At 36.0% G+C, this 12729-nt stretch overlaps 1 protein-coding gene across 1 annotated transcript in view; it reads left to right on the top strand.

Annotated features, from left to right (window-relative positions):
* RET (ret proto-oncogene) overlaps positions 1–11733 on the top strand; it is a gene marked incomplete at both ends in the record, with an annotated part of 92019 nt that extends 80286 nt beyond the window's left edge. The window contains 5 exons of the mRNA XM_080620268.1: positions 1672–1742; positions 5779–5916; positions 7873–7972; positions 9538–9685; positions 11576–11733. Of these exons, the coding sequence (XP_080476394.1) occupies positions 1672–1742; positions 5779–5916; positions 7873–7972; positions 9538–9685; positions 11576–11733 (615 nt within the window). The remainder of the gene's footprint in view (positions 1–1671; positions 1743–5778; positions 5917–7872; positions 7973–9537; positions 9686–11575) is intronic.
* Positions 11734–12729: the final 996 nt, after the last annotated feature.

Raw genomic sequence — 12729 nt, 5'->3', positions numbered from 1 at the left:
TGAAAGATACTGAATCTTAATCAGAGTGGTTCAAAATCACAGATAGGGGTAGATGAGGAGCTGATGATACCTGCCGGAGGTTATTTAAAGCAATTCCATGTTCCTTGCCACAGTAAATTATTGTCAGGTGCCCAGATACAGTTCTGTCTGCTCAGTGCTCATGGCAGGATTCAGGACATGATAATATTTCATCTGTAGCTATGTGCAAAAGGAATATGATGGAAGAATGAGTTGTTGAGTCACATTGCTACCTCCCTGAAAAGAAAGACTTGAGCATAATAACTTTGAGACTGCGAAGTTAAGACTTGTCATTTATTTATTCTTGTAAAAAATACTGTTAAATACAGTGAGCCAAGTCCTACTTTCTGCTTGTTTGTACCAACTGTCACTGACATCAGCAGATTACAAGTCAGACCCAGGCCAGACACTACTTTTTATTGACTCTTCCTAAGACGAGTAGTGTTTGTTCAGGTCCCTTTATGACTTAGTATGAAAGAGTTACCAACCGATCTTTTTTTGTATGCATGTGAAAACGTTAGAATTTTATGGACAGATTTCCGTAAATACTGTGAATTTTCAGTTTAGCTTTCCCTGTTTTTTTCAGGACAGTTTTTTGTGAATGTTTCATAAGTTGAAGTAAGTTGGAAAGGAAAAAACACTTCTGGAATACATGATCATATGTTAAAAGGCTTTGCTGCATTCATTTAGCTGTCTTGTGGTGTATATGCTTCACATGGATCTATACCAGTTGCTCTGTATTTTAAGAATGATGCATTACATAAAGGTGGTTTAATTTTATTTGGCAGGGTGTTAACATACTGAATGGATATTTTCTCTTTAGTTCTGAGACACTTGTCACTGTAGACATTCAGAGCCTAGCAAGCATCTGTCTGCTTGCGTAGGGAAATGGGAAAAAGAAAAAAATAACAAGGAAGGAAAAAAGATAAGTTTCAAATCCTTCTGAAACAGTTGTTGCATATATATGTGAATTTCATGAGAAGAAGTAAGTCGTATGAATCCTAGTGATATTGTGAAGGTTATGAAACATCTTGGAAATTTTTCAAAGCCAGATTTTCATTAATATCTTGGGCAGATTTCTCACATTTTATCAGTGAATTTTTGCCAGCGGAAACTACCAACTTGTAGATTCAATTGAGTAACAAGTAACTGAATATGACTATCCAGGTACAGTTCTGAGACTAAAGATATTTTAACATATAGGTGCTTCCATTTATGCATCATCTCTAATACAAGGAAGATCGCTCTTCTTTAATCATCATTCCCCATCATTTTGCACTTACATGTTTCCCAAGAGCAATTGGAAGCAGATATTCATGTTTGAAGATCTTAACTCTTTGGATGAAGCTCTTTGTTAAGGAGAGTTGAGTTTATCTGATGTAAACTGGTGACTACCTGGAAAAAAACTACACCACTACACTACTACTCCTGCACATAATTAGATTACTGAAGTGTATGGAATGAAATGAATGAGTGAATTTATAAACTCTTACAAGTGTTCTCCTCACTGTTTTTCTCATGAAATGCCAAAATATTCAGTCCATTGGAAAATACTAGAGTACAGATAGAGTTTTGAAGGTAAACACCTTGGTTTTCCACTTGGAAACTTAATTTTCTGATGAGTAATTGCATTGTTGCTTTTTTTCCTCCTAGGGTCGAATACCTGTTAAATGGATGGCCATAGAGTCCCTATTTGATCATATCTATACAACACAAAGTGATGTGTAAGTGTAAATTCTTGCATTCTTCATGTTTTATGTACTTGTTTAAGGAGATGAGGGAGGAAACACAACAAGGTACATAGGAGCCAAAGCTGTTACTTTTACAAAGAGACATGAAGAACACAGCCTGGATGGCACCATTAGCTGGCAATGATATGCAAAATTATTATAATGTTGAATTAAATCTGAAGAAAATATTATCAGAGGCATTTAGGTACACTCAACAGAGCTATTTAGGTACAATCAAGTACAATTTAGGTACAAGGGTTGTATTTGTTCATGTGACATGGTTGCCTTTGAATTGACACAAATTATTATTCTTTGCTAAAGGTAATGGTTATACCTGAACATCCAGTTCCTGTTCATCACTTCTCTGAAGCACTTGCTGGCAGATAAGGAATGGGTTGGGGAAAAAAGGAAGAAGAATTCAATGCCTGCCGGCACTTCTGTTGAAATCAATGACAGAACTTCAGTTAATTTTAATGACAGCTACCTCAGACCTTAGAGTCTGGTTCCAGTGCCAAGATGCAAGTTCATTTGCATGATTAGGAAAACAGAGATCTTGAAGATAGATATGCTCCCATCTCCACCTGGGATGATTAGGTGGCAAAGCAACCACAGCTAAGCTGTTTTCCCATCTGATAAGCAAGGGGCCAGGCAGAGGATGTGCATGTATACATTTAACTTGTGATCAGATACTTTCATGTCTTTCTCTCTGGGATGAATGATGTTTGTGACTTATCATCAGGTAGACACTAAAACTAAATATTATTTATTTAGGAGAAAAACCTCTTGGAAACTGCAAAAGGAACAGTACTTATGCCCTATTTTCTGCTAGGTAGCATTTTGGGTAGCAGTTTGATACCTTCCATGTTTCCCTTTGAAAGAGGATATGACAAGGTTTCATTAAGGTTTCATTAAACTCAAAATGTAAAACATACCAATCACAATGACATTTCACTTTAAGGAAAAAGCCCATTTTGATAATAATAATATGTGCAAATAGGAAGCTTTTGGCCTGTGCTTCTAAAATTATTTATATTCACTTTTTACACTTCTCTCTGCAGGTCAGAGTAGTTCTAGTGCAATAGAATATTTTGCTTGCCTTGGAAATTCCTTACAAAATTAATTTCCAAAACTTTTTCATTTATTTTGTTTCAGTTGGAGTAAGAAAAGAAAAAAACTGGGGTAATTGTTGGGACAATGTCACTTTTACTTAGGTCTGTTTACAGGTTTTTTCTGGGTCTCTTTTTATCCTCCTCAGGGTATCCATGTGCTGACCTGCTTCCCTACAATGACTTTTCCCAGAGAATTGCTGTAATTCTTTAAAAACTTTCTAGCATATTTTTCATTTCTTCATTTTCTGCAAAACAAACTTGTCACTGTGGTTTGTGGCCAGAACAGATTGTGTTGTTGTGTAACTGCCTCTTCTTTGATTGTTGATTAATCTTATGGATCCGATACGTTCCTCTCTGTTTGTTTTCCTGATTGGCTGCTATTAAGCCCAAGAGCCCATCTCTTGTATGTGTGATACAACACCGTGCAGAGATTGCCCAGCTGTCTGGTATTGAGAAAGCTAGCTTAAAGCTCTGGGCAGCATGCTGGTGCTGTGTAGCTTTACTGATGCCCAGATCTGGATTAGTATCTCTGTATAAAGCCATGCTGATTTACCAGCTTTCTTGGAGATGCATCAGGTTTTCATAACAAGAGGACTGCATTGTGCTTTGTAGGTCTGCTTCAGTACAGTGGCATAAAGGTCTAAATATCTGCCACACTTACATGGTGCCTTTGACTCACTGGTGAGGTCATTTTCACTATTTGTGTCATTATACATGAAGTAATCTGAGAGTGTTATATAGCAGCTCCTAATTTAGCCAAGTCTCTACAGGACAGTACTTAGACACAGAGTTGCAAAGCAAATCCCCTGCAGCGCTAGGTTTTGTGAATGCCATTCGAACAGCAGCAAACTGGTACGTGAAGTACTTTTTTTTGCAGCACTGATTGTTATATTAGATAATTAAAGTCACTGAAAATATTAATTTATGAATAGTCTTTGCTTTTTTTGTAGTGCTGCAGTTATGTTTTAGGAGAATGTATATAGAAATATACAACAATTCCAATATGGTCTTTTTTTCTGATACTCTCAGTTTCCATTTTCCAACCTCTTCTTTCTAAAGCCTTTCTATATAGTTAGTGGTTAGCAGTGCCTAATAGCAGTACCACTTGCCAGCATTTACAAAATCCCATTTTTGCTTTAGGGTTTGATGACATCAGTGGAAAGCTAGCCTACTCTCTTCCTTTTCATGTATTTTTCTTTCCTAACTTTTTTTTGATCACATTTGTATTCACCAAAATACGTAGCACAATGGGAAATTTTTCATCTCCCATTCCTCCTCCCATAGTTCTTAGTTTGTATAATGATTTGGAAGCGTTGCAGCATTCTACAGGATTCTATTCTAATACGTTGTTTCACTAAACAACATTCATGAAGAAATTATTCATCTGATCCATCCTTCCATATTCCGTAAAATTACTCTTAAACAGAAGAGGAGTATTTTAAAAATAAAACCTGCCATGTTACAAAGTTTATTTGAATTAATCATGGACAGAATTATAACCTGATGGCAGAGCATAATTGGCTTCAAAAGAGTATGAGAAGGTATATTAATAAAGTATATGAAAATGCTATAAATATTCATTAGCTTTCAAGAATTTGCAGGGTGATTAAAAATTAATTCAATGAATGGCATTAGGGAGAAAACCGGCAGCATGCCACGTGGGACAGAGTAAGACTCACTTTGGCTTCTCTGGCCATTTTGGAAGTTTTATTGGTGTACTTTTGAGATCACCATTGTTCTTTAAAATGCAAGAAGCACAAGTGGAATGTAGTCAGACAGGAGATGAGGTTTGTGGCTAACTTTTTGAGATGGAATTTTCAAAGGGAATTACACACTGCTGTTTGGTTTGGTTGATGTGTAACACTTCCTAAAATCTTCTTAAAAGTGGAGTTTTCACAGAAATTACCCAATGACGAGAACACAAAAGATATAATTTGTCATGAACTGCATATAATTTTGCTTGCAGATACATCCCATTGTGTATTCTGCTTGAGTGAAACAGTGCTATGTTGTTTCTTCAATTTTGAACATCCAAATTTTGGCAGTTCTGTCAGTTGAGCAGATTTGGAGTAATTTGTAGCTTGTGTCTCAAAAAAGCCTTCCACAAAAGAAAGCAAAATGTTTTTGCATCTCTTCTCCTGGCCTGCCCTCCAAAACCAGACTAATTTAATCTAAATATTTCCAACCCATTGAGTAAAGTATTTTGTTTGAGCTCATCAATAATGTAGGTTAAAAACAAGTCTTTATTTTTTCTGTTCATTTCAGAAATCAGTGTCTTCTGTTCTATGTTAAACTATATTTTAGGCATTTGGTATTTGCAGAAAAAATTATTTCCTCATCACCTCTGGGAAGAAAATTAAGTCCTGAACCATTGAAATGGCCTAACAGAGCAGCTGAAATCAAAGGTGCTGATTACGGTTGAAATGAACATATAGAGAAGCACAACCTCATAGTCAAGACAACAAACCAGTTCCTTGGTAACTGGTGGATCCAGCCTGTGTAAATTTAGACACTTAATAGGACTGTAAGAGCCAATTAGGGAGTTTAGACTCCCTTTGCTGTCAAGGGAGGCACCTCCAGGAGCACTGTATGGAAGAGAAACAGCCTTTGGACTGGACAGCCTTGGGAGGGACTTTCTTTTTCTGCTGCCTCGAGAAGATGGGCCTTCCCAGGATACAGTTAGCTTTTGTCAATGGAGAAAAGAGGGGTATCCCTTATCTCTACTGTCTTGGTTGCTAGCCTTTTTAATGAATAATATTTAGAAACAAAGATGGCACTATGTGCATCTGTACAGCCTCTCTGGCTCAGCAGTGTCTTGAATTTGGTTGAGTTCTCAAAACACTAAAGATTTGTTGGGTGAAAGCTACACTAACCTCTTGGAATCTACCTCTCTAAATAAAAGCTCATTTCTTCTTTTTCAGATGGTCATTTGGAGTTCTGCTATGGGAGATTGTAACTCTGGGAGGCAATCCCTACCCGGGTATTGCTCCTGAAAGACTCTTTAACCTCCTAAAAACAGGCTATAGAATGGAGAGACCAGAAAACTGCAGTGAAGAAATGTAAGTAGCTCTTGATCAGATTAGATTTGTAAACATCTCTTGAATAAATACATTAAAAAAAAAAGTTTAAATAAATACTATTCTTTATATCTCAGAGGTATAATCAAAATGTGTAGTTCTCAAAAGAATATAATTAAATCAGTGTACAGTAAAATGCAGGAAAAGAACTGCCAGCAGAATGCTTGCAGCTACACCCAAAATATTTGTAGGATATTGAATAACGCACTTTCCAAACAATTAAAAGAGTTTGAATATTCAAAACTTTTGAGGGAGGAGGAGGAGAATAATTTCATAAAACACTGGTAGCTGAAATATTCAAGAAGATGTTTCACTGCTTTTCTACAAATGCGATAATTGTTCCAACCAGAGTCCTTGTCTATTAGTTGTCTTGGCATTGCATAGGAGAACTGATACCTTGACCAAGAAATCTATACCCTGAAAGACACAAATTTTTGGTAATTTGATAAGCCCATGGCAATTTCTTTTCTTTTTGGAGACAGTTCTTTTGGCTGATTTACTAAAATTATCAATATGAAATATCTTCTCTCTGTGGTTGCTCCATGGCAGCTGGAGATGAAGCATGATTTTATGTTCAGTCTGCAAATCTGGCCACGATCACTTTGTTTTTAGAGAGTTACCAGGCTGTAATGACTGTGATATCTCTTGACTGACTTTCCACATGAAAGATACTTTGGCCATATCTGGGCTGAGATAAAACAGTATAAATAATATATTTTTTTAAAAATAATATATATATATATATATATATATAAAACATTAAGGGTTTCTGAATTTAGGCAAGGTGGAAGTTTACAAGCATCACTGGCAAATATCCTCTAGCAAATACTTAATTTATTATTTTTTTTGTTTATTTCATTTCAACAGGGAATAAGACCTCATTTCTCAAAGATATATTACATTATTGATAATTACTAGGTTAGGCAAGCTGACCATGACTGAGGGTTTTTTTTTTTTATTCAAGCCACATCATGGTTTTCTGATTGGTTGAGATTTTTTCTATTTTACTCAGAATTTTTTCTGACAGGCTTTGAGAACCCACTTTAAGGACCATTTTCTTTAGTGTTCTCTGATTTACCCAGTCAAGTGAGAAAGAGATCATGGATGACGGCAAAAAATGCAATGCCTTTGAGTAGCTTGCTATAGCTCTTGTGGCCAACTATTTCCGCAATTAGAGCAATTTTGTGACTAGATCACTTAGTCCAGAAAACACTTGAGCTAGACAAAGAAATATGAATGGCAGAGGTTGGAGAATTACACATCCAGAACTTGGCCAATGTCTGTCTGATAAGTCACTCAACTCCAAGACTTTAATTCTGCTTCTTTCAGTTTCCACACTGTATGCTGTAGAAGGTAGTTAAAGATAGAATAAGAATAAATATAATCAAAATAACAATAAGAACAGTAATCAAAATAATGTTAATTTGTGAAAATAGTCTTAGGTTAGTCTTTCCTTGAAGAAAAGTTTACAGAAACTTCACAGAATTTAAACAGATGAAGTATAAAATTCTACTTTCTGATATAACAGCAGAGTTTTTCAGGTTTGAGGGATGCACATCAGTGATGATATACAAATTTCTTCAAAGTCACATGCAAAAGAAATCAATCAGGAATCTGGCACACTGTGTACACATGAGGTAGTCATTTGAGGAAATGAAAATAATGAAAGAAATCTAAGACTGCAGTCCTTGAAGGACAGCCCATGTGCATCATCATTTAAACTCATAGGGACTCATGAAAATAAAAGCCCATTCTTGTGAATGGCAGTTTTTGATTCAAGGGAATGTTTTACAGAAGACTCAACAAAGATTGATGTACTTGCGGATAGCCTTCATACCACAGTTCAACTTCAGTACTCTGTAAATTATTTGAGCAGAAGCATGACTCACTTCTAAGAATAACAGTTTGGGTTTTTTTTCACTTTGTGGCGGGTCACAGGTACAACCTAATGTTACGCTGTTGGAAGCAAGAACCTGATAAAAGGCCGACATTTGCTGAGATCAGCAAGGAACTAGAGAAAATGATGGTGAAGAGTAGGGTAAGTGTGGAAAGGCATGAGGTTTTGGAAGTTTTTGTGATCATCTGAGCTTGAATATATAGAAATAATGATTTTATTTATTTATTTTTTTAAAGCTGAGTGATTTACTTTTCATTAATCTTTGAAGCACATACCTAGTTTCTTCCAAAAGCATCCAGCTTTTTGAGAGCAATACTACTTTATATAGTGGCTTTAGTAACTTCAGCCCTAAATGCAGATGGGTTATTCTTAATCGCTTTAGCACTCTTAAATAACTGTAGAAAGCCTAGAACTAGAAGAATGCAGTATTTCCTCGAGCTTAATTTAGCTATATGGTGATAGCAACAGAGATACAAAAGCTGTATGATTCCACCTGTCTGAGTTACTTGAAAACTATTATAATCCTATGCAGACTTTCTTTGAATGAATGGATGGTGAGGTCTAAAAATAAGTGCAAGTTGCATATATTTATAAAATACATACATACCTACTTGCACATAAACACATTTTTATTTTTTTTAATCTAGTAGTTATGGGAAGGGGGGCAGTTACAAATGAAAACCAGGAAATGTCAGATTTGAAAATGTGATGGCATTTACATTGGGTGCAAAAAAGGACCAATAAACAAATGGGAACACTTGCTCAGGATGTGAATGTAAAAATGAGTTCTGAATTAAAAATGGCAGAGTGAAAGGTCTAGGCTGTGTACATTAAATCACTCTGACTTGCACTGCTAACTTATAGCTGCTGAGAACCAGTATGCAAACGATCTGCGTGTCCAAGTGACAGACTTGTAATATGGAGCTTGGCAAGTTTTTTGAAATTCTCACCATAATTAAAACAAAGGCAATCCAAAATAGAGCTTGAAAAGTCAGTCTTTCTTCTTGCCTTTCTGAATGAAAACCCCTGAAGATTCTTCAGTTTATAAAATTGGTTAACTTTAACTTGTTAAAGTTTTATTTTGGTCAGTTTCCAAGGGAAAGCCATTTTAAAGGAAAAAGTGTGTTTTAAATGAGTTAAAAATCCTTCACATTCGGTTTTTGCGTTAAAGCAGTTCAGCAGCGTTGATGAAAACCTATGCATTCATGTGGTTGACCTAAATATTTAGTTTTAGAACAACGGCATCAGAAGTTTTATTTGGCAATATTTACACGGCTAATTTTATACATGATTATGTAACATCTTTTGTAAAAATGATGAGATCTGAGTACCTTCTCCTTTAATCACACATATGTATCTATATATTTCAGGCATGCATACGTATTAGGCATAACAAACTGAAGGTCAATCAAATCAGTTAGCACAGCACTTTAACTTCTTATTTTACTGATGTGCAGATTTAAGTAAGGGAAGTATTAATATGTCTCCAGCATGTCCAGTGTTCTGGCGAATCAGATACTCCCAAAGATGCTATGGTTGCAGAAAGGAAAAGCCTACTCAGGTGCCAGAGATACTATCAAATGACAAATGTAGTGAGGTCTGTATTTACTTGTGTTAAAGGTACCAGATGCACATAATAGCCTTTATACCCAACCAGCAATACAGCCACGTATGTTAACCCAGCTTTTTCTGTGTTCACTTCTTAGGACTACTTAGATCTTGCAGCTTCCACACCTTCTGATTCCTTACTTTATGATGATGGGCTCTCAGAAGAGGAGACACCTCTCGTGGACTGTAATAATGCTCCCCTCCCTCGAACCCTCCCTTCCACATGGATTGAAAACAAACTCTATGGTAGAATTTCACATGCATTTACTAGATTCTAGCAACACAAAAAAAAAAAAAAAATTTTTCTTCTGCACTGTTCTCAGACTCTGTAACCCCATTACAGTGTTTCTTGTTTGAATGGAGCCAGTCAAAATTTGCTTGGAAGCTTCTTTTGGGTTCTTTTGTTTGTTTTTAATTTTGGTAAATGTCAAAGTTTGCATCAGGATCATCCTTTAGTCATTTTGCAGCTGTGTTTAAAATGAACATTTTTAAAAGGATGTGAAAATAAGTAAAATGACTAGATATCATACAGTAAAAGAAAAAAAGATCAGGGACATAATCTCAGGGGAAATATAAAATGCTAATGAGTATCTAATTCAACTATCCTATTGGGGGAGGCTAGGAACATTTGAAATACGTTAGATTCTGCACATCTAATTTAAGCAATAGATGATTTTTTTTAAATACTGGGTTTTGCCAGAGCTCAGTTATAGGACCCATCTGCAACATTTTTCATTTATCAAGATGGATTTCTAAATTTCAGCTGCTGTTAATGTGTTCTGGATCCATAAGCTGAAAGGTCTATTTAATGTATCATAGAATGAAACCAGAATATTATATACAGAAAGTAGAAATACTGTATATAAGTATTATATACAGACTAAATTGACATGTAAAGTCCTTTGAATATTGAATGGGCATTTTGAAAATACACTCAGCTGTTTTCACGTCCTTTGATTTATTATGGAAATGTCAGTACTAAACCTTGATTGAATGATGTAGCAAGTGTTTTTAAAAAGAACATATGCTTTCATATTGTGATGGTGAGATGGACAGTAAAAATGGTTCTTGCCAAAACTCCTACATTTTGTCTCCTGATTAAATACTCTGCATGTTAGATACTTACTAGCATCACAGATATTTTTTTCATTCTTCAGGCAGTATGACTTTCGAAAAGTTGGATCTTTTAGCTTTAAAGTTGCCATTAATACATGGCTTTGGATCTATTTTTGATCTATACCTTAGTTTTAATTTTCTTTAATAGGTTCCCCCAACTCACGTTCACTTTGGGGCACTTAGTGGCCAAATTGTTAAAAGAACGCAGTAACAGGAAAAGTTGCCACCAAGGCCGATGGCAAATGCTGAATGCTTAATAAACAACAAAATCAGATTCCTGTTTTTGAAAATCTTGACCCTAGTGTGGTTCTCTGCTTGTACAGCTGGATCACCATGGTGCTAAGCACTCTGTTTCCATGTTGGTGATCATGTGTGCTTAAACTGAGGAGTTACTGGACTCAATGCAAGTAGTTACGTGCCTGAAATACAGATTTGAAAGCTGAATCAAGACAAGAGTGCTCAGGACTTTGTTGAACTTTACTCGGCTGTGCTACTGGGATTTCCTAAAATTAAGCAGGGGATCCCTGGTGAGGGGATGCGAGTGTCCCCAAAACTTCACTAATGCCAAAGGAAAGGTGCCCATATAAGTAAATAGAAATACTCTCAGCCATTGGAATAGACTTTGGATCCTGTCCCAAATACATTTATTAATTCTTGGAGCACTTCGTGTACAGCAAGAACTTCCTCTTGCAAAGCTGTATATTGCTACATGATTGTTAAAAAAGAAAGTAATGGAAAGTTGGAGGCTTGTCAGAAGAGAAATGACTAGCTTTTCATTATGCACATGTGCATGCACGCACACAATTTTTTATCAAGTAAGCACTTTATTTTTTCAGGGTTTTTGCTTACATTTGAATTCGTGCTTCAGGGATTTTGAAACATTATTTATATGAATTGATTTGGGATAAAATCCAGTGGACTGGCTTAAAATATTGAAGGGAGTTTTGCCAAGGGCCTTACTGTCTGCACGTGAAGTTATGGTTCTTCAGTGCAGAAAAAATTATCTGTTTTCATTTTTAGGCATGTCATACCCGAACTGGCCTGAGGAGAGCCCCGTTCCACTCACAAGATTCGATGGCACTAACTCTGTGTTTTCAAGATATGCAAATGATAGTGTATATGCTAACTGGATGGTTTCACACTCAGCGGCAAAATTTATGGACAAGTTTGATAGCTAAAATTTTCTTTGTGAAAGGTAATGGACTCCTGAGGGGAACAAAGATGCAAAGAATGGAAAGTCCATTGGCTCGTTCTTTGTCCAATTAACAACCAACTTTTAAATTGGCAAAACCTTTTATTGGTAGTTTCTAAAGTGTGTTATTCATGCTGAAGACTATAATTGGTGATTTCCCCATTCAGAAAACATATCAAGCTGGATAAGAGTTGTAGTTCGAGTACTTCTTTCTAGATTGCCGTTTTGCAAATGGCTCCATTTGGCAACTTCTTACTGGAAATGGCTTCACACTTCATTCTCACTGTTTTTTAGACTAACCATCCTGTGTTACAGCTTTCTTGGATGGGAAAATGTACTTGAACTGCCACTGTTATAATGGCTGTTAGCATATGACCACTTGATCTAAGCAGGAAGCACAAACAATATATGGAAGGGAGGGGGGAAATAGGCTCCCAAATTACTGAGCTTGCTATCAAATGAGAAGTGTAACGAAGCCTCTTTCTTGGTTTGGAAGCAAACATGAAGTAACTCAATAGAGGACTTGAGAGTCAACATTTGAAGTCTTGTAAAATGTAGTTTTGTCTTAATGAAAATTTGTTTTATTAGTCTTAACTTCTCTTACCTTTAGCACAATGGAGATAAATTTGATACAAGATAAGCTGTATAGACTGATGGCAATTGAGTGCTCACCTGAGACAATTTACTTTCTGTCACCTTTATCTTACTAATGTTAAAATGTACAATCTTGTACAATCATAATTCCTCTTATGAGTTCAAAATAGTCTGTACAGGATTTTTAGATTGAATTCAAGTAAACAGATTTTGTTTGCAGTCACGTTCAGAGGGTTGGAGTTCTCTTCTCAGCTCCAAACTGGATACACTGCCATGACATAACTTCAAATAAGCCTATAACCTTGAAAGTCATGACAACACTTGCACAGCAAAATTGGTGTAAAAATCTACAGTTAATTTAACTGTACAAGGAAAATGTCATCGGAAT

Source organism: Psittacula echo (assembly GCF_963264785.1).
Source record: "Psittacula echo genome assembly, chromosome: 6".
NCBI lineage: Eukaryota > Metazoa > Chordata > Aves > Psittaciformes > Psittacidae > Psittacula > Psittacula echo.
This window is presented reverse-complemented; position numbering and strand designations above follow the sequence as displayed.